The sequence below is a fragment of the Podarcis liolepis genome (assembly GCF_965112155.1).
Source record: "Podarcis liolepis genome assembly, chromosome: 9".
Taxonomy (NCBI): Eukaryota; Metazoa; Chordata; class Lepidosauria; order Squamata; family Lacertidae; genus Podarcis; species Podarcis liolepis.
The window spans coordinates 26,634,374-26,659,784 of NC_139564.1; the positions used below are offsets into that span (position 1 = coordinate 26,634,374).

Sequence of the window (25,411 nt, forward strand, 5' to 3'; positions counted from 1 at the left end):
TTCAGAAATGGCTTTCTTGATTTCAAACCACCACATTCTAACTGAAATTCCATCACAAACAGGGGATGGTCTCTTGATTGAGGGAACTTGATAATTTAGCTGGCTGTTGGGCCAGACAGGGGTCTTTCTGGAGAACTATCAAGATCTTTACTTCGCAGGCAAAGAAAGTAAAGTAAAAAGAGTAGGATAGAAAGTAAACAGTTGCTGGTGTGTGTGGCACTGTCTCTGAGGTGGTGGTAGCTATAACTTTGTATGCCTTGCTGTCTCAGCTTCAGGGATGTTTCCATAGCACAGTCGTCAGTGTCTGACAATGAAGTAGAGTCGCTAAACTATTATTACTAATTAGCTGCTAATTTGGATTAGAATGGCGATTTCAAGAGGTTAAAGACATATTAATTAAACTGATAATGTGCTAAGAGTCCTGCCCTGCTTTGCTATCTCTTATGATGTAACAAGTAATTTAAAACCTCCTGGTAACATGATGAGTGAGACTGAGGCTGTAAAGATTGCTGAGCTGCTAGCACTAAAGTGCTGCTAATTGGTTTGAAGAGCCTCTCTTTAGCCATGACTTTTTCTTCTTGCTGAAGAGACTTAAACTGCTCAGGAAGGAGCGAAGTGAACTGAACGAAGAAAGATATGAGGTAACGTGTTTAGCTGTGTTTTCCCTATTTCCCCAGACTTTTTCACCTGTGCCTGAAATATCAGAGAGATTAATGTCCTTATATATTGTAATTTGGTCAATTCTTCTATTGAGAATAGAGATATTTAATGATTGGCAGAAATGCAGGTCATACCTATCTGAGTTTACTTGGAAGTAAGTCCCACTGGTTTCAGTGGGGCTTATATAGAGAGAAGTGTGTAAAGGACTGCTGTTTATTTTTGATGTTTCTAGTATTTTCTGGTTTCAGAAAGGAGTTTTCAAACACTTCACCTTATTAAAGGTACTGTAGGTAAAAGGTACCCCATAGAGAGAGGTAGTAAAAAATGCAGTATGTTTAAATGACCAGCTTCTGATCGGTATGAGAATTGAGCTTTAGCATGTTTGAAATAATGGGTTGTAAAGCTGTGTTTATCCATTTTGCTTTCCAGTGCTGATTTGTTTTAACCTCTCATTTAGGGAAGCGGGGGGGGGGGGTGCGAATTAGATGCAAGAGCCACTGTTTCATTTTTATAAGCATGTGGAACTTTCCTCATCCACAGAAGAGTTGAATTTTAAAATCAAAAAGGGTGTATGGGCAAGGAGGGTAGAACCTTCTCCCTGCAGACAGCTGAAATCCCATTCTGGAATTGTTATCTCGGTGAAAAGAGGCAATGGGCACATTAGTTGTAGGCTTGGTTCTGTCTGCCCTGCTTGCTTTTAAAGTAGTTTCATAGTTCTGGGACTACTGACCGTAATGACTATCTGGTGGATCAATAAGACCTATAGATGGTATTGTTAAGGATGTACTCATTGGAAAGCTGGCCTGCTTTAGAATTATGTGGGTCATAATCTACAAACCCTATGTGTTGTGCTGACATAATTCCGTGTCCAGTATCAGCACAAACAAACTGCTAGTCAGCTCTCGCAAATTCTAAGCAATCCTAGAAGCCGTGGCCTGGATAAACCACAGACCAGTCACAGAGCGTCTGCCATGAGCTGCAATCGTGTAATACCCACATTCCACTCAAAACTGAGCACAGCTCAGGGCCAACCCTTTTCTATCCGCAGGAAGGGAATAGGTAGATTTTGCACAGTGTTTAGGCCATGCAGTAGTTTGGCTCATAGTTGTGCCTGTGATTGCAAGGGGTAGGTTGCTTGAGTGTTTTGGAAATGTGTGTATACCTGTTGTTGTTTAGTCGTTTAGTTGTGTCCGACTCTTTGTGACCCCATGGACCAGAGCACGCCAGGCACTTCTGTCTTCCACTGCCTCCCGCAGTTTGGTCAAAGTGTATACCTGTAGTGCGGTGCAATTGTAAAACACGCTCCAAAAAGTGTACCTTTTCTTCTCTTACATTATAGGCTTTAAGCTCTACTTCATCAATACCATAAAATCTTTGGCTTGTATACAGAGCTTGCCTATATTAGTTAACTATGTTTGAATGTACAGCTTGAATGTACAGGTTTAAGAGCATAAGCAGTGTTTATACTGAAAATATATGTAAAGTGGGTGTCCTTGGACATTGTGCTTGCATGAATCTTGTTGCATCTGTTTGAACGAGGTCATAGCTGAAAATGTAAGACAAACCTGCTTGATTAGGCCAATGGCCTATCTAGCCCAACATCTTGGTTGACCAGATGCCTGTGGGAAGCCCCCAAGTGGGACATGAGTGAAAAGCATTCTGTGTGCCTGCAGTTCCAAGAAACTGGTATTTAGGGGCATACTGCCTCTGACATTGGAAGTAGTACATGGCCATCATGGCTAGTAGCCATCATAGCCTTGCTATGACTCTATCCATTCCATGCACAATTTTATAAACCTTTATCATGTTTCCTCTCACTCACTTCTGCTTTAAACGAAAAAGACCCCAATGCTGCAATCTTTCCTCATGGTAGAGTTGTTTCATCCCTTTGATCATTTTGGTTGCCCTTTACTGAATCTTTTCCAACTCTTTTCTTAAGTCTTACAGTTCATGGTAAGACTTAAAGGAGAAACTTGTGCAAGCGTGGATTAGCCCATAGGACAGCCATTGTGGAAGGTTACATGTTGACCCAACTGGTCTGCCTTTTCCTTCCCCTGCTATTTTTTTCTTTTGGAGCAGGGAAGAGGATTGCCAGTACCAGGCAAGTTCATTTTCCATTTCTGTTTTTTAAAAAATAGATTTAATTCTGAATGCTTAAAAAAAAGGTGAATTACAAGTATTTATACCACACCCCTTAAGCCTAAAATGGTTTCCAGGGTGTCTTACAATGTAAAAACCAACAGTTAAAAACAGGTGGGTCACTTTTTCTTGAGAGCTGCATTCTTGGCCATAATCTATGGCCCCAACCAATAATCTGTTAGTGGGGCCATAGATGGCCAGGGACAAGCTGGAAGGTAAATAATGTTTTTCTGGGGTTTGACTGCTGGCCCTGTCTCCACTGTAATAGTTTTGTGCTGTTTCTATGAAATCATGATTATCATAAGTGGAATAAATCACATTCCAAAGACAGTGGCAGATAGGGCCACCTCATATTTTTATTTCTCTCGATCCTTCCCTTCCCAACATAAATTATGTTCCTGCACAGCATGTAGGCTTAGAAAACCCTTCCCACTTGCTGCAACTCCCCCCAAAATTTCCTGCTGGATAGCATGCATAGTGGGGGTGGGGGGTAAAAGGTCACATTGGCACCACTGAGAGCTTCTTCTGCCCCCCCCGGCAATCCTGCTTGGTGGGAAAGCGAGACTGAGATTTCTAGATTTTTTTGTAGTGTAGGGACAGTTTCTATAACTCTGCAAGGTCTCAGCCAAAGCAATGTGCTAAACTAAATCTCTGTTATTCTTTTATTTGGCTTCTTAACTGTTTGTTGAGCCCTTCCCTGCAGAGCTAAAGCAGAAGCTTAGTTTATTTGATAGGTTGTTAGAATGGTTAAAGTTTAACTATATGGTGTTTACACAGTTTTGTTTTTGTTTCCACAGCCATTATGCATTCTATCTTGTACTAGTATGAGCTTGTATCTATAAATAGCTAAGTTTTACTCTAGGTGTGTTTTGTCTAATATAAGTGGTTATGGACCAAGCCTGGCCTATGGGTCTCCTCCCACATGCATACCACAATCCCAATGCATAGCAGTCATGAAATACATCTCCTTCATCCCATGCAAATCATGAAAGAAAAGCTTCTGTTTTCATTCTGAGAGTACATTTTCTGCATTTTTGAAATAACATTACAGTATGGCTCCACTGGGTCTTTTTTGCTGTACCCTAAACATACACTGTTTTTGCAGTTTTTGTTTAACATAAAAGCCAGCCTGAGAAAGAGTCCTTCAAAGCTATTTTATAACCTTTTGGTAAAAAAAAAGGTGTTATCCTGTTGCTGTTTTTTTTTAAAAAAATTATTATTCTAGTGGATGAGCACAGCTGGAAGCATTTCATAAATAGATCAGTTCTGTCTTAAGCCTAATTTTTTTAGTCTTCATCATTAAAAAATCATGAATTATTTCCCCAAAGTCATTTTCTCCAGGTGGCTTAACTTTTCTGGCACCCTGGAAGTGCAGCGTATACTTCACTGAAAGTTGTGCAGTTGGTTGTTTTTTTTTAATGTAATAAGATAAGCAGTAGTAGTTCATACTTTTCCAAAGCATTTATATATATATTTTCGGATGCAACACTTGACAAAGATTTTTTTTCTGATGTTGTGTTGTGAAGTAAGCATTTGATCTCATATACATTTTGCTTCTGTACATTCTTCAAGCAGCACTCTCTCCCACTGTCCCTGAGATAAAAATTTCCTTGACCATTATGGTGTTTGTCCATATCACTTGCTCGCTTACCCTTCTGCTTTTATCACATGTCAAACTACAAGTTCTACTTTAACTGCAAATTCACACTACCTCATCCAGAAACTCAGAATGTTGCTTGTTCTGCTTTAACACTTCAAAAAAAATCTCCCAGAATTTGTATAATAAGTATAAACATGCAAGGAAGTAAGTTTCAAGCACGCTCTCGGCAAAGGAATAGGCAGTGTGGTGCCTGTGGGTACCTTTGCACCTGCCAGTAGCTCCTATAGCTCCTTTGAGAATGTTTCAGTTCAGAAGGGACACATAGGTAATCTTGAAAGGGTTGCCCATCTTTTAGTTCCAGCACTGTCTGCAGACCATGGTGTGAGATCTGTGACGTACATTACACTAAATTTAATGAATTAATATGTTTCAAGGGAAACAGCGGAAGAAGATTGGAAAAAAAATTAAGGACTACTTAAAGAAGTATTGCAAAATTAATGAGTGTTAAAATGATGTTGGATTAGAAAATAAGCAGTTACTAGCGGTAATGGATAAGCTAAGGAGAATAAGTAAGATTAAATCCAAGTTAAAATAAGGGAAGGATTTGCTGAATAATTGATTAGAAATTGGAATACAGAAAGGGGAAGTATGAGGAAGTCGGGGAAGTAAATTACAAGAAAATAAGATTTTGAAATTGTACCTGTTGTTTGTTTGTTGTGTTTACTGTATTGTCTTGTTTTGTTTTTGTTGTTATAAAAATTATGGAAACTCTAATAAAAATTATTAAAAAAAATATGTTTCAAGGGAAGTGCATGACTCTTCCTATTGATTTTAATTGATGTGATAATAAGGGAGTGGCTGCTTACTTACACTGTAATCACACATAATATCTTCTACCCAGTGGAGTTCTTCTGAATGAGAGGAAGCACTATTACAGAAGGCGTTATGGCCAATTAAAATGATAGAGGCTTTCTGGGAAATATGTAACAATTGGGTGCTTGCATAAAATGTTGGCTTTGTTACTATTGAGGGCTTTCTTGGAAGTTGCGCCCTCCCTGTGGAACGCCTTCCCGTCAGATGTAAAGGAAATAACTATGTTTTTAATTACTGGAATTTTTAATTATTGGAACATTATTGACTAATGTTTCTAATTATTGGAAGCCGGCCCAGAGTGGTTGGGGCAACCCAGTCATATGGGAGGCATGTAAATTCTTCTTCTTCTTCTTCTTCTTCTTCTTCTTCTTCTTCTTCTTACCTGGGCTTTCTATAGATTTGTGCTTATGTTAATTTTAGGAATAAAAAATGAGGGTTGAAAAGTTTAATTTGTGTTTTAAATAATGAAATGTATGATTAATTGATCACAGGGGCAGTTGTAACTAGAAAATATACATATTCTGGTTTGTTTGTAATACTATACTATTTTTCATATAATTTGAATTAGGTTAAAAGACAAAATTATGACACTACTTGAAGCAAATTATGTTATTTATAGAGGCAGTAGTTGCTAATACAGTTTTTATTAACTGAGGATCATATTAATTATGTGTTAATAGAATGTGCTATATTATGCATATAATTTTATTAATGCACTGAATTTTCATTTTAATATTTTTCTACAATTTGCCTATTCAGAGATGAGTTTATCTTGTGGTCTGTTGAAATAGCCTCTATTGTGTTGTGCTATGAGTTCACATGGTTCTTAACTGCAGCAGCGGTGGGTAGTATTTTGGTACCATACAGGTGACTGCAAACTCATGGTTCTGGGCAGTTTTCAGACTTGATACTTATGTGTTGTATTTAAGCTGATTGCATTGACTGACATTAACTATTAATACTTTCTGTGATTCTCCCATCTATTTATCTCTTGAAAGTTGCACTTAGTGTTAAATAAGATGGAGCAGGCCCTGTGAAATCATACGTGACTGATGTTGGAGTGACTTGTGCCCCATAAAATGACTTGTGAAATCTTGTGACTTTGTGGTGCAGAGTCCAGAAAAGTTCTGATGGAGAGTGAAACAAATGCTCCACCAAAATTCCAGAGGACAGGGAAGCATCCAGAAGGGATTCTACAATTTACTCTTGCTGTATGAAAGGAGCCTAGCACAGCAGGTAGTTTTTCAGTGTGCTCAGAGGACAGTGAAATTGGCCATCTCCTAATTCTTGGCTGTGGAGAAGTCAATGGGAGGCCTAGTGCATCAGAAGTTCTTCAGTGACTGCACCCGGCATGCAGGGAGCCTTGGAAAAGACAAGAGGAGTCCTGGAATGTCTCCTAGGCAGCACTTGGGCTCACTTCATCTGTTGAGGTTTATTTCATGTCAAGCAAGCAGCTACATTGAGCACTGGCCCTTTAGTGGTCTGAAGGGCTCCAGGCATAGTGGGGAGATGTAATACTAGAATGGACCAAAAAGCATCAAGTCTTGGGTCCTCTCTGGAAATGCATCTAACCCAATTGGGTAGCCAGAACTTTGCCCCATCTCTTGTCCAGGCTACATTGTTTACATGATATAATAATGAACAATGTGATGTTGGCGTTTAAAATATCAGATACTTCACATTGTTACTGGGCAGTGTTTATTTTTTATGTTCTGAATAACATATGTTGAAGTAATTCTTTTTGTTTGTCATTTCAGCTATGAAGTCTTACATTCCATTTTTCATTCTTCTTTGGAGTGCTGTCGGAATCTCAAGGGCTGCCAAAATTGTTATTGTGCCGCCAATTATGTTTGAAAGCCATCTGTATATTTTCAAGACCCTGGCCTCAGCCTTGCACGAGCAAGGCCACCAAACAGTTTTCCTTCTGTCTGAGGGCAGAGACATCCCTCCATCTAATCACTATAGACTGCAGCGTTACCCAGGAATCTTTAATACCAGCACCTCAGATGAGTTTCTTCAATCCAAAATGAGGAGTATCTTTTCTGGGAGACTAACAGCCCTGGAACTGTTTGACATTCTGGAACACTATTCCAAGAATTGTGACATGATTGTAGGCAACAAGAAGCTCCTGCATGCCCTGAAACAGGAAAAATTTGACCTGCTGCTAGTGGATCCTAATGAAATGTGTGGATTTGTTATTGCTCATCTTTTAGGGATTAAATACGCGGTTTTTTCCACTGGACTCTGGTATCCAGCAGAAGTAGGTGCTCCATCACCTTTAGCGTATGTTCCAGAATTTAATTCACTTCTCACAGATCATATGAACTTGCTAGAGAGGCTTAAGAACACTGTTGTATACCTGGTTTCAAGATTTGGAGTCAACTTTTTGGTTCTGCCAAAATACGAAAGGATAATGCAGAAGTACAATGTACAGCCAGCAAGGTCCATGTATGACTTGGTTCATGATTCTAGCCTGTGGATGCTGTGTACTGATGTAGCACTAGAGTTTCCAAGACCCACCCTTCCAAATGTTGTGTATGTGGGAGGAATCCTTACCAGACCAGCCAATCCTCTACCAGAAGTAAGGTTTGCAGAGTTTTTTTGTTTTTGTTTTTTACCTTTATGTATGATGATTTTGTACAACTACTGTTTCATACTCTGTTTTTAAACTATTTTTCTGTGGCTTCTCAAGATCACAGGACGGGTGTATTTTATAATAAGGTTTCATATGCTCACTTATTTCTAGGACTAGTGCACAGATTGCTAGACTTTTTCAGCCTGAGGGCTGCATTCAAGGTTAGCCAACCCTTTTAAGAATTGCATAGGCGGCACATACAAATAGCACACATACAGCACATGCACACACACAAATTTACTGGTACACAGTGTTCCATTTTTACATTCTGAGCATGATTTAAATTCACTGACTTGGAAGTAATTGCATTGCTTTTCTAGAATCAGGTCTGTGAAACCAGTTCTAGATGAAAGCCAACAGCTTTAAGTTAAGAAAAAGCTAAGCAACTATTTTAATTATCTGGAAGAGGCAAGTTGTAGTTGCTTAAGTTAATATTGCAGAGGACCTTTTCAGTAGTGGTGCCCACCCTGTGGAACACCCTCCGACCCTCAAAGAGATAAACAACTATCTGACTTTTAGAAGACATCTGAAGGCAGCCCTGTTCAGGGAAGTTTTAAATGTGTGACATTTTAATGTATTTTTAATCCTTGTAGGAAGCCGCCCAGTCGGATGGGTGGGGTACTAATTATTATTATTATTATACAGATGCCTACTTCTGATGTAGATGGAATACTTCTGACTCTACAAAGTTGCTAATTCTTTTTGGTACTTATTTTTAATTAAGGAATTATGAAAGTGGTAAGGCATTATGTCAATAAACAAGGGCAGATAACACCTAAATTATTTAGTCATAATGAATTTTAGTCTGCAGGTTATTAGGCAAGAAATTTGGAACAAATTTATCTATCTGTAGTTGTATCAGATAACATACTTGTGACGGTTCTTAATCTCCTAAGTGAGAAACCAGCCAACATCAAGGTATACAGCAGAAATGTGCAATCTTGTCTCTGAGGCTGCAGATGGCAGAGCCTGGTGGATTGGGGACTGCATAGATAGAAATGCATGCACACAGGCAGACAGAGTGCACAAAATGCCTATTTCCGTTCTGATTAGCAGCAAAGGAACAGGGATATTTTCTCCGCTACCCAGCTGATGGCTCACTGGCTGGGTAGTGGGGAAAGGTGGGCATGGCTTCCCAAGGCTTTGTAGAGCATGCAGCAGCAGCAGCAGCAGGGTTTCGATAGCCTACATATGGTAGACAGTGAGTCTATGACAGAGTAGTGATTTGAATGTCACTACATAGGCGCCGACTCCATGGGGCTTGAGGGGGCCGGAGCCCCCTCAAAAATTTGTTTGGGGGGGCTCTGCCCCCCCAATAATCTCCGGCGCCCCTCCAGCAGAGCGCCATCGCCGCCCCTCCCCCAGCCCAAAATGCACAGGGTCGGGCTGCATGCCTCCTGCCCTCCCTCCCGAGCAAAAGCTCCACCCAATTTCCGCTCCGGAGCTGATTAATAGGCGCAGCACGCTCTCCCCTATTCGCTCACGAGGAGGCGGCACCACTTTATTTGCATATTCATGAGCTTATTTATTATTCATGAGCTTTCCCGGGCCCCCCCAATATTTTTTATAAGTCCGCGTCCCTGATGTCACAGTCCACAGTTACTTTAGCTGTACACAAGGGTTTGCATGCTCCCAAATGGTCTTGAGGTTTTTGAACTAAAGAATTCAACATCTTAAATTCCCAAAAGGGTTTGAGAACTAATTCGAGTTGGTTTAGGCTTGCAAAAACATTTTCAAGGGGCTATCCTGTCCTGTTCTGTTCATTGTACACACTCCTCTTCTCTCCCCACTCTGAATGATTCTTCATTGTGCCCCCCACCCCACCCGCCAATATGCCTTTCCTCTTTCTCATGTGTACTTTATTCCTTTCTCCATCCCATCTGAATGGCAGCTGCTGGTCTTCTGCCCTCTGATTCTTCAGGTATTAGTGATGGTTTCCCACTGCGTATTTTGTTCCAATTTTATCTTGGGGAAGTTTTGTTCTTTGGTAATACTGCTCTTTAGGGAGAGTTTTGGGTTTTGTGACTATGTAATGCATTGCACCCTTTATCTCTTGAGAATCCTGATTTAAACATTTAGTGCTAGTATAATCTGTGGAACCCAGAGTAAATAGGAATACTCTTGTAGATAATTCTCACAATTCTCATTATTTATTTATCTTTTATTTCATAAAGTTTATACCCTCCTTAATTGTAGAAAAAAACTCAAAGCAGGTTATGAAAAAGATAAAAGAATAAAATTATCACCAAAAAAATTACACCCATAATTTGAAACATGTGGAAAGTTAAAACCACAGCAGATTAGACTAAAACAAATTAACAAATTTGTTACTAACAAATTCATACTAACTTTCTAAGCATCTGGGTAGGCTTGTCTAAATAAGAGTGTTTCCAGCAGGCACCAAAATAGAAAGTTAAAATTATGATTAGGAAAAGTAGAAAAGAGGCATAAAGAATGAAGGAAAATGCAGCCACCCAAATCTAAAAGACTATAATCCTATCTCTACGTACATGGGAGTAAGCCTCATTGAACTTAGTCATAGAAAGAGTATCAGTGTGTTCAGCATTACTCTCAGTATCAACTCACTCATTTTTTAATAGGATATTTTGATATGAAACATTTTAGTTGAATAATCTTTCTGCATATGCATAAAATGCTATTTTTGTTCAGTTTATGTAATATGTAGAATTGCTCAAATTTGTTCTGTACGTGATGGTTGTTCTGTTCGTCTTGCCTTCTGAATTAAGTACAGTAGTCAATTTTCAGTGGGGGTTTTTCCTTTAAAAATTGCATGTTATGAATGCAAGCCTAATGAAATCACACACACATACATTTGTGCTGTAACTTTATGTGCATTTGCACTCATGTGAATTGGTGACCTGTAAGAGGGAAAGTGGTGTAAACTGAAAACTGACAAATCTCCGCGCTTTCTCAAAGTCTGGAAGTCATGAACTGAGGATTGAAGCATTACTTGCCAGTAGTGCATATGAGTATGTATGCACCTGCGGACGAAGTCCAGCTTAGGCGTGAGAGACTCTCTCTTGTTTCCTTCTTCATTCTCCTTGTATGAAAGAAGAGTAATTTTAAGATAGCAGCTGTCTCCCAGAAAAAGTTTTCAGGAAGGAACAGAAAGTACCACTTCTTTCCTCTCAAGAAAACGTGGTAAGAAAGGAGAAAGTGCTTCCTCTCTCCCCCTGTTTATGCATTTATAGGACGTTGCAGTAGTGACAAGCTACTTGTATGTTCTGCAAAATGGCAAATATCTCTCCATTCCCTGAGACCTCTGCAAATGCAAAGGGCTTGGACTTTAGAGAAGGTGTCAGTAGTGACCACAAATAATGAGTTTTGATAGGAAGCAAAGTGAAAATTTGCGGTGTTCTGTGGATTAAATGAGCACTATCACTTTGCAAAGAAGATTAGATTATTTTGCAACCTTTCATAATGCTTTCAGCTTGGTAAAAACTGCCTTGCCAAACATTTTTGCATAAATAAAGGTGTGAGTTTTATGCAAATAAATCTATTCAGATGCCTATTTATGTTGTTTATCACTGCAATTAAACTTGTAAAAATGTTTGGAAGATGCCTGTTCTGAGTTTCTTCTACAGAATTATACTTAAATAACATAGTTACAGGTAGGTAGCCATGTTGGTCTGCCGTAGTCGAAACAAACAAACAAAATCCTTCCAGCAGCACCTTAGAGACCAACTAAGTTTGTTATTGTTATCAATAACAAACTTAGTTGGTCTCTAAGGTGCTACTGGAAGGATTTTTAATTATTATTAAATAACATAGTGAGGGTGCAGGAAGCAGCTCTTCATAACCTAAAAAAAAATGCAGTATATATTAGGCTTTTGACTTTTCCCATTTGCAAACACCGGTCATAATTTCCTTTATTCCTTCTTTCTCTGTCCTTAAGAAATGTGAAATGTTTCTTGTTGGATAGTCAGTTTTTCTTTTTCTCAAAAGTCCTGGTGATTAGGTTATCTGGTAGAATTTCATAGATGGAAGTTCATAGATGGAAAGCGTTTATAGGGATAATGAGAACTGTCTTTTACTGAGCCAGGCTCCGTTTTCTCTTAGTCAGTATTGTGTACCCTGATTGGAAATGGCTTTTCCAAATGGGGCCTTTCCTACTTGGAGATGCTGTGGATTGAACCTGAGATCTTTTGCAAGGAAAGCATGTGTGCTCTGCCACTGATCTACAGCCATTCTGCCCACCCCATTGCAGCTCAGGGAGAATAAGTTGTAATGTTTAATTACAATTAAAATGTAATTTTAATTTTTATTGTTGTATCGTGAACAATAATTTAAGAACCTGTAGTTCATTCCTCCCTGACTTTAAACTAATCTCCTACATTTCTAAGGGGAGGAGCTCTTACTATTGTATCACTGCTTTGAATGAAATGCATATTTCATATTGGTAGTGATGCTTCTTTTGAGCTAAGAACTGCCAGTTTTAGGTAGAGAATGCGACAGAATGCTCCCCCAAATAAGAAGCTATTTGCATGTAGAAAAATGAATGTTGGGGATTCAAGTAGGGATTTCTATTACCAGTGAACAATACAATTCTGAGTAGTTTTGGAATTAGTTTTACCGCATGAAGAGCCACTGATCTGTATTTGGCTCAATTCATGCAAATTTAAAGCAATGATATGAAATTTGGAAATATTGCCCAAACTATTGTGAATTGGTTTTCAGGTGTTTGTGAATTAATCCTTGATCTAATTTCACTAGCTGCTGGTGTTTAGAATTTAGGCAGTCAGGTTTCTTTTTCCGCTGATAGTTTGTACTTCTAACAGCTATACAGTGGTCCCTCGGGTTAAGAACTTAATTTGTTCTGGAGGTCCATTCTTAACCTGAAACTGTTCTTAACCTGAAGTACAATTTCTGTTCTCATCCTGAAGCAAAGTTCTTAACCCGAGGTAATATTTCTGGGTAACCTGAAGTGTCTGTAACCCGAGGTATCACTGTAGTAGATTTGGGACACACTGTGCAGAGGTTAGCAGGGAGGAGGCTGCGCTGTCCTACACCTCTCTCCTTGCTTTCTCCAGCAATGGTGGCCTTACAGTTAGAGGCTGACCCAGAAATGTGAAGTGAAGGGAGCAAGGAAGGAGGGGGTTAGCTCACTTCTCCTTTGAGAGCACTGTGAATTGGAGTGGCACTTGCTGTTGCTTCTGGCAGGTACAGTATGTGCATGAGAGCTCTAAATATGAATAGAGGACATCAGTAGTTGGAAGACATTGAAACAGCCATTTTCAGATAAATTCTGTATCTCAGCTCAGAGTTGTGTTTTCGTGCATTGCTTCCACTGTCAACTATAACTAGCAATGTGGAAAGTCACTCATAAACACTTTTTAAAAAGAAGTACTTTCTCCTCCCCGCCCCCCAAAGAGGTAAGTCTAGATTGCATTTTTGACAGTGTCAGACCTAGTTCAAGGAGGTGTTTCTTAAAATTGGTTATACTCCATATTGATGCTAGGACTATGGCTGAAGGAGGCTAGATATTTGGATTAAAGCAAAATGTGGGGAAACTTTTCATAGAGGTGCTGATAAAGTTCTCCAGGCATGGGCGCCTAACACAGGATTTTACGAGCTCTCTGAGGCTCATCTTAAAAGGGAGGTGAGCTTTATGAACTGCAAAATTATTTTCTATCAGATTAAGAGATTCCTAGTTTATTCACCCAGTGATTTCCCAAACCCATTCCCATCCTTCTATTTAAATTACATTTAACGCGGTGCCTAGACAGGAGCACTAGTGATGATTAGCCGGAACGTAATGAATGATATGTTGTATTAAGGAGAGAGGTAAGGACCCCCCCCCCATTTTTTCTGGTGTACTGCTAGCATGCGGTTGAAGCCACTGTGCCCTTCCATCCTATCACTTGAGCAGTTTGCCAGAGGGAATGGAAGAAGTGATCTGATTCCCCTTTTTACCTTTAGTTTATCTCTGACATTGCTTCCTGACAAGAGTGACTATAAATGGAAAGGGTTGCGGGGCTGGTGATTTATTAATTTATTGTAAAAAAAACACCTCAAAGCGGTTTTCAAAAAGACAAAACAATAAAATGCAGAATAGTTGAATGATTTCCAAAGTTAGATTGCTTTGAAAAATTAGCTTCTTATTGGTGCAGTATTAAGAACTGTGAGGTTGTTACTTCAGACAGTGCCAGGATTATTATTTTTATATTTTCTGTTTCTTATATGCTTTCCTGATCATGGGTTTTCTATTTGGAAATGGACGCGCACATGTTTCTAAGATTTGTAATATAAGAAGAAGTAGACTATTTGTTAGACCCTAATTTTGAGAGCACATTCTTCTAAGATAAAAGTTGTAGCAGCAACATGTACCATCATTTGAAAAAGCTTTGAAACTCCATTGCTCATACAAATGTTGCAGACATTGGATAGACTTAGTATATATTCTCAGACCGATTTAAGAATTATTTTTATAGATTTATGTGAAACGTTGCATCTAAAAATTATTATTTTTAAGCAAATGCATTCTCTTAGAATATCCTCCACTGATTTTCCAGAAAGCATTTATGATGGGGTAAAAGCTTTTTAAATGTAGCCTTTTATATAGTATTTGTAACAAAACTTCAATAAACTTAATTTTACCTACTAATAAGGTAGCTCAACTTTCAGGTTTTTTCTAAATAATTATTTTATAAACTATGTATTCATGGCTTGTACAGTAACATCAAGATATATTTTTGTGAATTGATGATTGCTCACAAAAGTCTTGGGCAAATAGGCACTGATGCTTCTGCATATTTGATTCCAACAGCTGAACAGGGAGAGAGCTGCAGACACTGAAACCAAGTTATGTTTGTATTTATGTGCTTTGTTTATCTGAAACAAAGCTCAGTATTAGGCACCACTGGTTACTGCCAGCTGGGACCTCACACTTATAGGCACAGCTGTGCAGAATAGCTAGCTAGAAAAACCAAAGAGAACAAAGATCACACAGTACTGTAAATACAATACCATATCTGTCTGATATCTTGTATTTTTTATATAAATACTAAAATGGTTAAAGCAAAACTGCAGGGAGCACTTTAGTAGTGCTAATTCACACGCTTGAAACCCTCTCCTAAAGTGTATGACCTTCCATAAGAATATGAATTCATGTGATTTGACATAATGTTTTGTCCTTACAACAGTTCCCTAAATGGAACCTGATTTTTTGGAAATATAGCTGAAGTTTAGGTTTAAAATATAGCTAATACTCATTTCCAGATTAGAACCTGCTCTAAAGAAAGATCTCTGTATGCAGAGTGGTACATGTTTCTGTTTTGTTAGTGAAATGTTATCAGTGTTAGGAGGCATGTCCGCTAATCAACTTAACTCAGTTCCATTGCTGATAGGGATAACATATAGTTTGATATGATTCTTACCTTAGAACAATATTCTGGATTTTAATTCAAATGACTTTGATGGAACTTTTGACCAGGGCAACATCCACATTTCCCTTCTTTTCCTTCTTTGTGGTACCTTTTCAAATCCAGTTCAGATTTATGAGACCAGTTCTGATGGGCATGGTTGAAACAAAAATGTCAGGTAGGTAATAGAGATGTAAAAATGCCAATAACTAGGCCTTTGGTTGATCTGTTTGACATCCTATAGCCTTTCAAAATGTGGCTCTTTTCGGTGTGTGTGTTATTGGGTTGTTGTTTTTATTCTGATTATATATGTTGTGATCTTTTCTGTGAACCACCCTGAGACCTCGGGGTATAGGGTGTTATATAAACTCAATAAATCAATATTAATAATAATAAGGCATGAAAAGGAATATAAGAGTTGCCTTCATACTGCCCTGGGCATTCTGAAGTGAAGACTAAAATAAAGATCAAAGGCCTGCAGCCAAAGATTTGACTGAGAAGTTCTATCAGTATATGAAATTGAGTCCCCATTAGGAACAGTCACTTCTTAGGTTTCCCTGGGCCCAGCCACCAGCCTACAAAATTTCCCTTGCAGGGAGGTGGGGTTTGGGATGGGTTGATTGGGTGGAGGAACTTGTAAGGCCACAGTTCACCTCCAGTCTTCACAGGAGCAAGTTGCCCACTTGAAGCTTTCCACAGTGCTGCCCTGAATCATGAGCACATGCTATAGGCATTCAGAATACCTAGCCTTGTAGTACTGTTAGAGAAAGATGAGCATGTGCCAGTCAGTTCTGCCTTCTAGCTGTTGTCATACATGTCCTGTTGGTTACAACGCTTCACTCACATAAGTCCAATACATTTTAGATGGCCCTCACCTGTGATTTTACAATTGGAGTTTTTTATATAGTGCTTCGGCTGTGTAAGGTGCTTTGCAGAGTGCAGGAGGGCAGTTCCTGCCCTGTAATTTGACACAGGGGGGAGTGCTAAGGAATGGCAAGTTGGTGGAACAGGAGAAGCAAATGTCATTTGAAGGCATGTACAGGGAAATCAGAATGAGGAGAGGAGGATGTAAGGCTGTGGAGGACTTTCAGCATAAGAACAAGAAATTTGTGCTGGATTCAGGAGTGGGCAGGAAGCCAGTATAGAGATTTGAAAAGGGGCAGAACAGGCATCATGGCTAGTATCCATGAAAGAGGTGAATGGTTTTGTCTGTAAAGTGCTGGGGAGAACTGAGAAGCCTCCAACGAAAGATCATAAAAGCAAATATTGTAGAATTTAGTTCAAGAGCTGACTGTAATATCAACTGGAGTTTTCACCAAGGGAATAGAGAGGAAGGGCCAAATTTTTGCCATGCTGTAAACACAGAAGCATTGTGACTTCACAGCAAAATATAGGGGAGAAAGGAGACAGATAAAGGGTTTGTGCCTATACCGCAGGGTGACAGGAGACATTGTCGACTAATAAGTAGAAAGTACAATGAGAGAAGGGCTTGGGTGGAAAAACCAGAAATTCAGAGTTGGCTATGCTAAGACATTGAAGCATCCGAGGAGAAATATCAGGTGGGGATACAGAAGTGAATGAAGGGGTAAAAGTATCAGGTAGAGAGATGTGAAACTGGATATTGTCACAGAGACAGTGTGTGAAGAGAGAATGGCCAAGAACATATGGCTCTCCAGTGGAGAGAAGAAGCACTTCCTCTGTGGAAATACTGAAGGAATAAGGTTGGAGTGGAATCAGCTTAGGATAAAGTCATGGCTGAGGAAATCAAGTGTATGGAAGGCAGCAGTGAATTGAAGATGGATGAGACAGAGGCATTCTGATGTGTAAGTGATTTTAATGAGGGTGATTTCAGTGACCTGCAGAGGGTGGAAGCCAGACTGGAGATAGTCCAGATCCAGTAGATTGAAGAAGACATGCTAGGCCAAACAACAGTTTCTTGAGGAAAGGGGGTGGGGACTGTTTTTGAATACTGCAGGAAACAAGCAAGAAGGGGTTGATAATATGACAAAGAGGAAGAATAGCAGTGCGGGGGCGGGGTGGGGTGTATACAATTTGGAGTTGGTAGGAAAAGAATAAAAGGTGCATATGGAAGGGTTAGATGAGGACACTAGTCAATTCAAAGGAGATGGGGATGTTGCAGGAGGTGTAGGAATATGGAAACCTCAAAGATTCCTATCCTTAAATTAGAAAATATGTTGACTTCACCAAGGGCTTGTGAAAATTCTAGGACCAAAAAACCCCCAATCTGTCTCAGATGAAGTGTCAGTCAGTAAGTGAAAAACATTCTGTAACTTTCAGATGTTTGGGTTCTTTTAGCATTCTTTTATTCTTGGTTACTGATTTACCTCAAAAGGTCTTTCCTTGTGTGATGCGCTAATCTTTGCTACTGAATAAAGTAAATAAAGTTTACATTCTGCAAGCATATAATCAATCACCTCCTCTACTGGAATTACCCCAAAGGCAGTTTCAAGAATGTACAGTATTGTTGCATCGGATCTCCCATGAGTGATTTGGCTGACTTTGTGCTGGAATATGAGAGGCAAAGTTCTTGAGGTTTTCCAATTACATGTAAAAATGTGTGGGCCTTGTATTATTCTAGTGATTGTAATATTCTGGATTATATTTGTACTATTTTAAAAAACTTTCTGCTCAGAGTGCTGGGAATTTGAAAGTCTTCAGGAACAATCTATGTAAATTTGTATTACCTGCCAAGTTCAGGCTGTAGATGAAAAGCTAAGAGAGAGTTGCTTGCCTAGTGCTTCCAATTAACAACGGCTAAGGCCTTCTGGGTCATAGCTCATGTATTTCACTGTCCTGCCACATCAATCCACAAGATGGCCAACACTGCAAGACTTAGAGGTTGCAATCATACATATGGCCAAGAGTAGCAGTCCCTGCTATGACTGCATCTCCCTCAAGACTTCTTCAGCCAGGCACCAGGGGTGCCAATCGCCATGGTGTAGTGCACGCACACCATTTGAATGGCAATGCCCCTAAACTTGGGTGGGTGGGGCTTCTCCCTCAAATATTTTATGGGGGAGGGCTGAAGAGCCCTCCCATAGGAGTTGGCTCCTATGGCCAAGCATGTGTCTCTTGGCCCCCATCTTTGCAAACTGCCAACCTGCTTGCTTTCCCTGTAAAAAAGTGCTGCTTCCTCTTTCAGCTGGGGAAAAGGTGGAGAGGAAAAGTGATTGATCCTGAATTGCTTGGCGATTGAGTCATCATTTGACCACAGCTGAGACATTCTTAGCTCAATTTACACTCTCCTTATGAAACAGGTCATTTTTTAAAAAACTTTTTTTTACAGTTACAGACAATAAACTGTGATTCAGCAGTTGAATCCATTCCTGAAAGTCATAGTGGTATTTGCATGTTAGAAATGACTTTTGGAACTGCAAGACTCATTTGATTATTAAAAGATAGATTAAGACATATGGCTTTTGAATTAAGTTCTTTAGGCACAATCTATACATTACCCTGCATACCAAGATAGTGTATGAATCCTTGGTGCAACTGATCAGCCCCAGGAAGATGCTCAGGTGTCCGGTGTGTATGCCAGTTTGTGGTTCCATTTCCACCTTAGTCATGGGCAGCAATAGGAGAGCCTCAAAAAAGTCTAGTTTGCTCATGGTTTTGATTGTGCAGGATCCTCCTGACTTATGGGATGAGGAGGAAGGACTTAACTAGTGACATGCTCAGGCTACTTGATTACTTCCTCCTTTTATCCCATCCTTGACTCCCTAAATATGGGGTGCCCTGTAGGGGGGGTGATGGAAGTCTCTTTCCCTTTGAGTATCTAGTAATTCCATGGGCTGGGTTTCAATTCTGCACTTGTTGCATTTGTGCTTTCTGGATTGTACTCACAGTTGTTGTTTTTAATTAATGAAATAATGAATCTTCAGCAAAACTGCATTTATCGTATGGATTTGTTTTGACACTGTTTGATGATAAGGGAGCATTTCCCTTTGTGGCATGGTGTTTGCTAGCCATGACAGCAAGCTTTTTATTTTCTCAGGATCTCCAAACATGGGTGGATGGTGCTAATGAAAAAGGCTTTGTCCTTGTTTCATTTGGAGCAGGAGTCAAATACTTGTCAGAAGATATAGCACATAAATTGGCCCATGCTCTGGCAAGACTTCCTCAACGAGTTATTTGGAGGTATGTATCATAGCACAATAGCTTTGTCAATAGGTTTAAAACATTTATGGATATCCAGGACCAATCCAGGCTACATAAACACCATGCATTTAAAGCATATTGAAAGCGCATTTCTCATTCAAAGAATTCTGGGAATTGTAGTTTGTTTATGGTTATAGAATTTGTGGTTCTGTGAAGGGTAAATTGCACCTCCCTGCTTTTTTTTGTGGGGTGGGGATGTGCTTTGAATGGATGGTGTTTATGCAGCCCAAGTCTTGTCTAGGAGAGTGCAATACAGGCAGCAAAAAATACAAAGGAGTGGCACTATCTATTCCAGGTGCATTCACCCACCTTCCTGTACTACCTGCCCACAGAACTTTTAAGTTGCAGTTCACAACAGGTGGGAAAGAAGTGTAGGCTAAGAAAATAACTCTTAAGGTCCAAATCAAGGGGGGGGGGTGTCTAAAAATGTATTGCAAATATTACATAGTTGTTTAATTTGAATTTTAACAGTCTTATTTATCATCAGTAAGTTACATTGCATGACCTTTCTTGAACTGAAAACTGATCTGATGTATTTGGCTTTTAGCCTATTTGTGAAACTTTTAAAATCCATCACCAGTGTCCCTCATTTCGTGCACCTGATTTTTTGCCCTTGTCCTAACCCAGGGGCAGAGAACTCCACCCTCCCATGGGCCATGTTAAACAAGTGGCCTGCCCCAGTCCTGCCAATCAGATGTTTGTGGTGCTTGCAGTGAGCCACTTTGAAACCCTGACAATGAGCTGATGCTTCAAAGCGCCATGCACAGCTATCTGCAAACCACCAGTCAGTGGATCTTCAGGGCTTCCAAAGAGCCAGAAGGTCTTTGTGGGCACCATCAACCAGCTGATTGTCAGTGCCTGCAACTCCCAGCTTTTGGTCCAGCCACAACTTTAGCCACCCTACACTTCATAATATGTATTTATTTCCTAAGATTTATGTACCACTCAAAGCGGTTTACAAAAAAGATAAAACAGTAAAATTATCACTAGAAAATTTACAAAATTACAGAAAGTTAAAAACCACAATGGAAGAGAGTAAAACAAATTAAAACTCATACAAACTTTCTAAGCATCTGTGTAGGTTTGTCTAAATAAGAATATCTTCAGGCACCAAAAAGAATACAGTGAAGGCACCTGCCTAATACCAGTAGGCAGGAAGTTCCAAAGTTTTGGTGCTTCCACAATAAATGATTGACTTCTTACACATGCGGTGCAGGTATTATGTGGCAACTATAAAAAGCCTGTTCCTCCAACTGAAGCAGCTGATTGGGTACATATGGGGAAAGGGGATCTCATGGGTAAACTGGTGTCAAGTTGTTAAGGGCATTGTATACTAATGGTAACACCTTGAACTCAGCCCTTGGAGTACATCGGCAAGCAGTCCAGACCTCTGAACACAGGTGTTTACATGCTGAGAAGGCTGCAACATATATGATGCCAGGTATAGGACAGGTGTGTTTCACTTGGCCAAAACAGTCTCTTGGGTAGCCCTGGCAGGTTTATTTTGGCCTGAGGTCTAGAAATTGCCTACCCTTGTCCTAACACATAAGCTACGTGTTTCTATTTTTAATGAATTGCATACTGGATTTTAAATCCTTTGATTTGCAAGACATTTGCTCAGTAGAAAAGGAACTAGCAAATTGTTCTATAGATCTTCCTTAGAATGCATTTTGAAACTGGTTTCTTCTCTCTGTGTTAGGTATTCGGGGAAGAAACCTAGGAACTTGGGTAACAATACAAAACTCATAGAATGGTTACCACAGAATGACTTACTGGGTAAGTAGAATTGGAAGTGATGTTTGGTTCTCTCTGCTCTTAAACACTAAAATCCCATTGTATCTTATTTGTATAATACATTGGATTTCTAGATTTGGTATTTATTATTAAAAACCAGGGTTCTGATAACTCAAATAGTGTTTCGGAAAAATATGTCCACTTTCTGTATTCACTTTTGGTTGTGAATATGGTTTTAGTTGTTTATTATTTATTATGTCAGTATACCACCTTTTCCTCCAGGGAGATCAAGGTGGTATATGTGCTTCTCCGCCTCCCCAGTTTATCCTAGCAATAACAGCCTTGTGAGGTAGTGACTGCCCCAGGGTCGCCCAGTGGGTTTCATGACTTGAGTGGGGATTTGAACCCTGGTCCCCCAGGTCTTAGTCCAACACACTAACCACTACACCACACTGGCTCTTTTCTTTGCACTACTAAAGTTATACTTCTGTGCTTAGTGGTACATCAGCTATATTATCACTAATAATGTAGCATTTAAGGGAGATTGCTTCTCTTGGCAGTATATATGTTTGAAAAGTGAAGCCGTTGATGTTTTTATTGCCCACACTTTGAAGCATGAAGGCAGAATTTGGATCTCATGTGTAGTTCGAAAAGTGGCTTGGCAAGCAATAGCTTGTTTCTGTGTTCTGCAGCCATGGCAACAACACTTCCACATGCACATGTCACCTGCAATGAAAATGCACTTTTCCAAGGGAGATAGGAAGTCCTCTTATTCCCATTCTAAGTTTATGCAAATGCCTATTTATTAAATACATAGATACGGTATTTTATGATAAGTTAAAGCTAACATGAAACGTTTTCTTCCCTACACCTTGCCTCTTGCCGCTTTAGGTCACTCTAAGATTAAGGCCTTCCTGAGTCATGGTGGTCTGAACAGCATTTTTGAAACCATGTACCACGGTGTACCTGTGGTGGGAATTCCTCTTTTCGGAGATCATTATGACACTATGACCCGAGTGCAGGCCAAAGGCATGGGAATATTACTAAACTGGAAGACTATTACTGAGGATGAATTATATAAAGCACTAGTGAAAGTTATTAATGATCCCAGGTAAGATTCCTTTGCTAAGCTTCCACTAACGTGGAAAAACAAGTCTATAAAGTAGTTATAGTAGCCATATGCAACTGCCCACTGAGTTTTAATGGTTGATATTTTATAGATATTTATGATTGTGTTGTATAATATCAGATGTATTTTGTTGTATATTATATAGTTCCCTGGGCTCCTTTGAAGGAAGGGCAAAACAGAAATGTAACAATATAATAAATAGATTTCATAGATTCACCTCCAGAAAATTACATTCAAAGGTGATGAAGCAATTAATTTCTGGAATTGCATAAATGCAGTATGCTGAATTAGTTCTGTTTTTCCACTCCACAGCTACAGACAAAGGGCCCAGAAGCTGTCTGAAATTCATAAAGACCAACCAGGTCATCCTGTTGATCGAACAGTCTACTGGATTAATTACATCCTTCGTCATAATGGAGCACAGCATCTACGTGCTGCTGTCTTCACAGTCTCTTTATATCAGTATTTCTTATTGGATATTGCCTTTATTGTACTGCTTGGTACTGCCTTACTCTGCTACGTTTTGGTCAGGATAGCAAAATTTATCCGCAAGCAAAGCAAACATCTTTGGTCCACTGATGAACATACTACCATTAATGGACATTACCAAAATGGGATACCAAATGGCAAGTATAGAAGAAATGGCCACATTAAACATGAAAAAAAGGTGAAATGAGCCAACTACCCAATGTACATTAGCAGCGAATCAGTTCTATAATTGAATTTTATAGCTGTAACTTAGTCTAACACCTACTTAAAGCAAAACAATAAACAGTTCTAACGCTCCCCTACAGTATGTAATCTTATGCGATTAAATTCTGCAGAACTAAGGAAAATCTTAAGAAAAATGAAGCACAACCTAAAATGCAAAATGTATTTTATTCTTAATACTGATGCAAAAAGGTTATTCTGGCACTGAAGTTTTTTTAGAAGCCTTAATTCTCTGAAGTAATTCAATAAGTATATTTATGACTTCTCCATTTGTGAATCTACATGTGTGCGTCCCAGATAAGGAAAGGTTCACTCTTACTTGGCAACTATTCTTCCTTTTTTTCATATATTCATTTACATTTTTCCAGAGAGAACTTGGTTTTGATTCCTTGAAGTTTCACTATGTTATCTGGCAATGATGTTAAAGTCATCTTTCCTGGTGTTTGGTATATAGCAGTGAACAAACTGCAGAATCATAATGCAGCCATATAAATCATATTCTTAAACGGCGCTGAAGAATATGATAACAAAACACTAATTTTGATATACTTCTTAACTCTTCCTTTCTCTTCCATTTCTTTAGAGAAAAGGAAATTGCACAAGAGTACCGTAAGCTGTAATTTTATATTTATGTATATTTTATCTTCCTTCTTCACTTTCCACTTATCCATTAATTTATGCCATTGTAAGGGTGTTGTTTTTTATTTTGATAATTACAAGGGCTGTGTGGATAGATTAGATAGATTTAGAAAAACAAATGAAGCAGAGGGGAAAGAAAATCTGCCCCAGGCTCTTTGGAAAAGGTCTTGCCATGTCCCTTGAGCAATGCAGAATCAAACCACCATTGGGATTTGTTACAAAGTTGAATGTCTTTGCTTTTATATTATTGCAATTAAGTTCCCCACTCGCACCCCAGAGCCACGGCGGTTCTGAGGTTCACTGTCAATAGTTCTGTCTGTGTTCCTTCTGCTGGTCTGGGCCACACAATCCATGTTACATAGTTGCCAACATCAATTCTCTGAATAAATTGGAGGCTATCCTTTTTGTCAGTTACTGCTGTCTTTGTAGAGGTTTGATATCATGCATGACATTGAACCTAGGAAACCTAGTTGGAATGTTTGTCTCTGCCCACGCCCATAGCTGCCCTTCTGCACAACACTTTCAATCACTGTAGCCGATACCAGACTTTTCTGGCTTTAAACAGAGAATGGGAACATAGGGCGTTGAGCAAATATCAGGACGGTCCTATTGAACCAGTGTTGGCAACTATGAGTTTATTAACTTCCATGTCATTCTGTTTACTTGGAATTTGCACTGCACATGTTGTGAGTGTCCGCTGTATTTATTTGCAGTTTGAAATCCCATGTCTTAACAGCGGGGGGCGGGAAGTCTCTACTGAGTGTTGTTCACTAACATGGGAAGAGTTCTGAACAAAACAGAATGCTAAATATCATCTTCATACACAGTGACATGGCATTCCATTATCATCCCATCAGGAGCCTCTATCTTGTAGCAATAAAGTAGCATTGCAAATGTGCTTCTAATATTCAGTACAGGACGGTTGTACTGCCTTTCCAAATACTTGAAGAAAAAATGATATTATCAATAAGTCTGTTAGCTTTATCTTTTTACAATCCTATCAATATGTGGCAACTTAAAGGAACACAAAGAGGCAATGAGTGTTGGGAAAGTGACAGGACCTAGAGTGTATGAATGAGTTGGTTTTAATGTTTTTCTTATTGATGGTACACAAGCACTGACCGGATGATTAAGAATAATTTAATCTCCACTGTGATACAACTTAAGCAATAAACATGGATTTAATATAGAAACAAATGGTTGGAAGCACATCTTTATTCAAACACACTTGTCTGTTTATGTGTATACCTAACAGCTATACCCTTTGTGTGCATGGCTAATATCTGTTAGGTTTTGTATTCTTGCGTGCGTATGTTCTGTATATACACTCAGTCACATGTTACATAACACAATTGAAAAGAACAAATACTCTAATTTCCTCATGCCTTTGGTCCACTGTCAGTTTAATAAAACGGGCTCACTTAAGTCTGCAACATCGCGTTCTAAATTACCTAGTACAGTGCAGTTTTTCATCATACGGAAATTCTTGGACGTTGCTCACTGTGTGAAAAATAAAGCAAGAAAAGAATCAGCATGTTACCAATATTGCAGTTATTTAGATTGATGAATAGCTAATTTCCACAAAATCTTCCAGGTATCTCTATCTTGTACCTAGTTTGTATGCTCCCTAACATACCTGACACTTTTTATTCTAGATATGTTTGTAGACCAGACCATTCGAGATATGTTTGTAGAAGTAAATCCCTACTCCCTACTGGGAGTAATGGAAG

The 25,411-nt window shown here is 39.2% G+C and overlaps 1 protein-coding gene across 6 annotated transcripts in view; it reads left to right on the forward strand.

Annotated features, from left to right (window-relative positions):
- The window catches only part of UGT8 (UDP glycosyltransferase 8), a 40,578-nt gene extending 15,700 nt beyond the window's left edge, over window positions 1–24,878 (forward strand). For 5 of the 6 annotated variants that reach the window (XM_083460263.1, XM_083460265.1, XM_083460266.1 and 2 more), the window contains exons 2-6: window positions 7,030–7,853; window positions 19,305–19,447; window positions 21,168–21,244; window positions 22,094–22,313; window positions 22,644–24,878. In XM_083460263.1, coding sequence (XP_083316389.1) covers window positions 7,032–7,853; window positions 19,305–19,447; window positions 21,168–21,244; window positions 22,094–22,313; window positions 22,644–23,007 — 1,626 coding nt within the window. In that variant the 5' untranslated portion in view covers window positions 7,030–7,031 and the 3' untranslated portion in view covers window positions 23,008–24,878. Of the gene's footprint in view, window positions 1–8; window positions 642–7,029; window positions 7,854–19,304; window positions 19,448–21,167; window positions 21,245–22,093; window positions 22,314–22,643 lie in introns of those variants that run through there. The other variant, XM_083460262.1, reaches the window with a different exon arrangement.
- The last annotated feature ends 533 nt before the right edge of the window (window positions 24,879–25,411 follow it).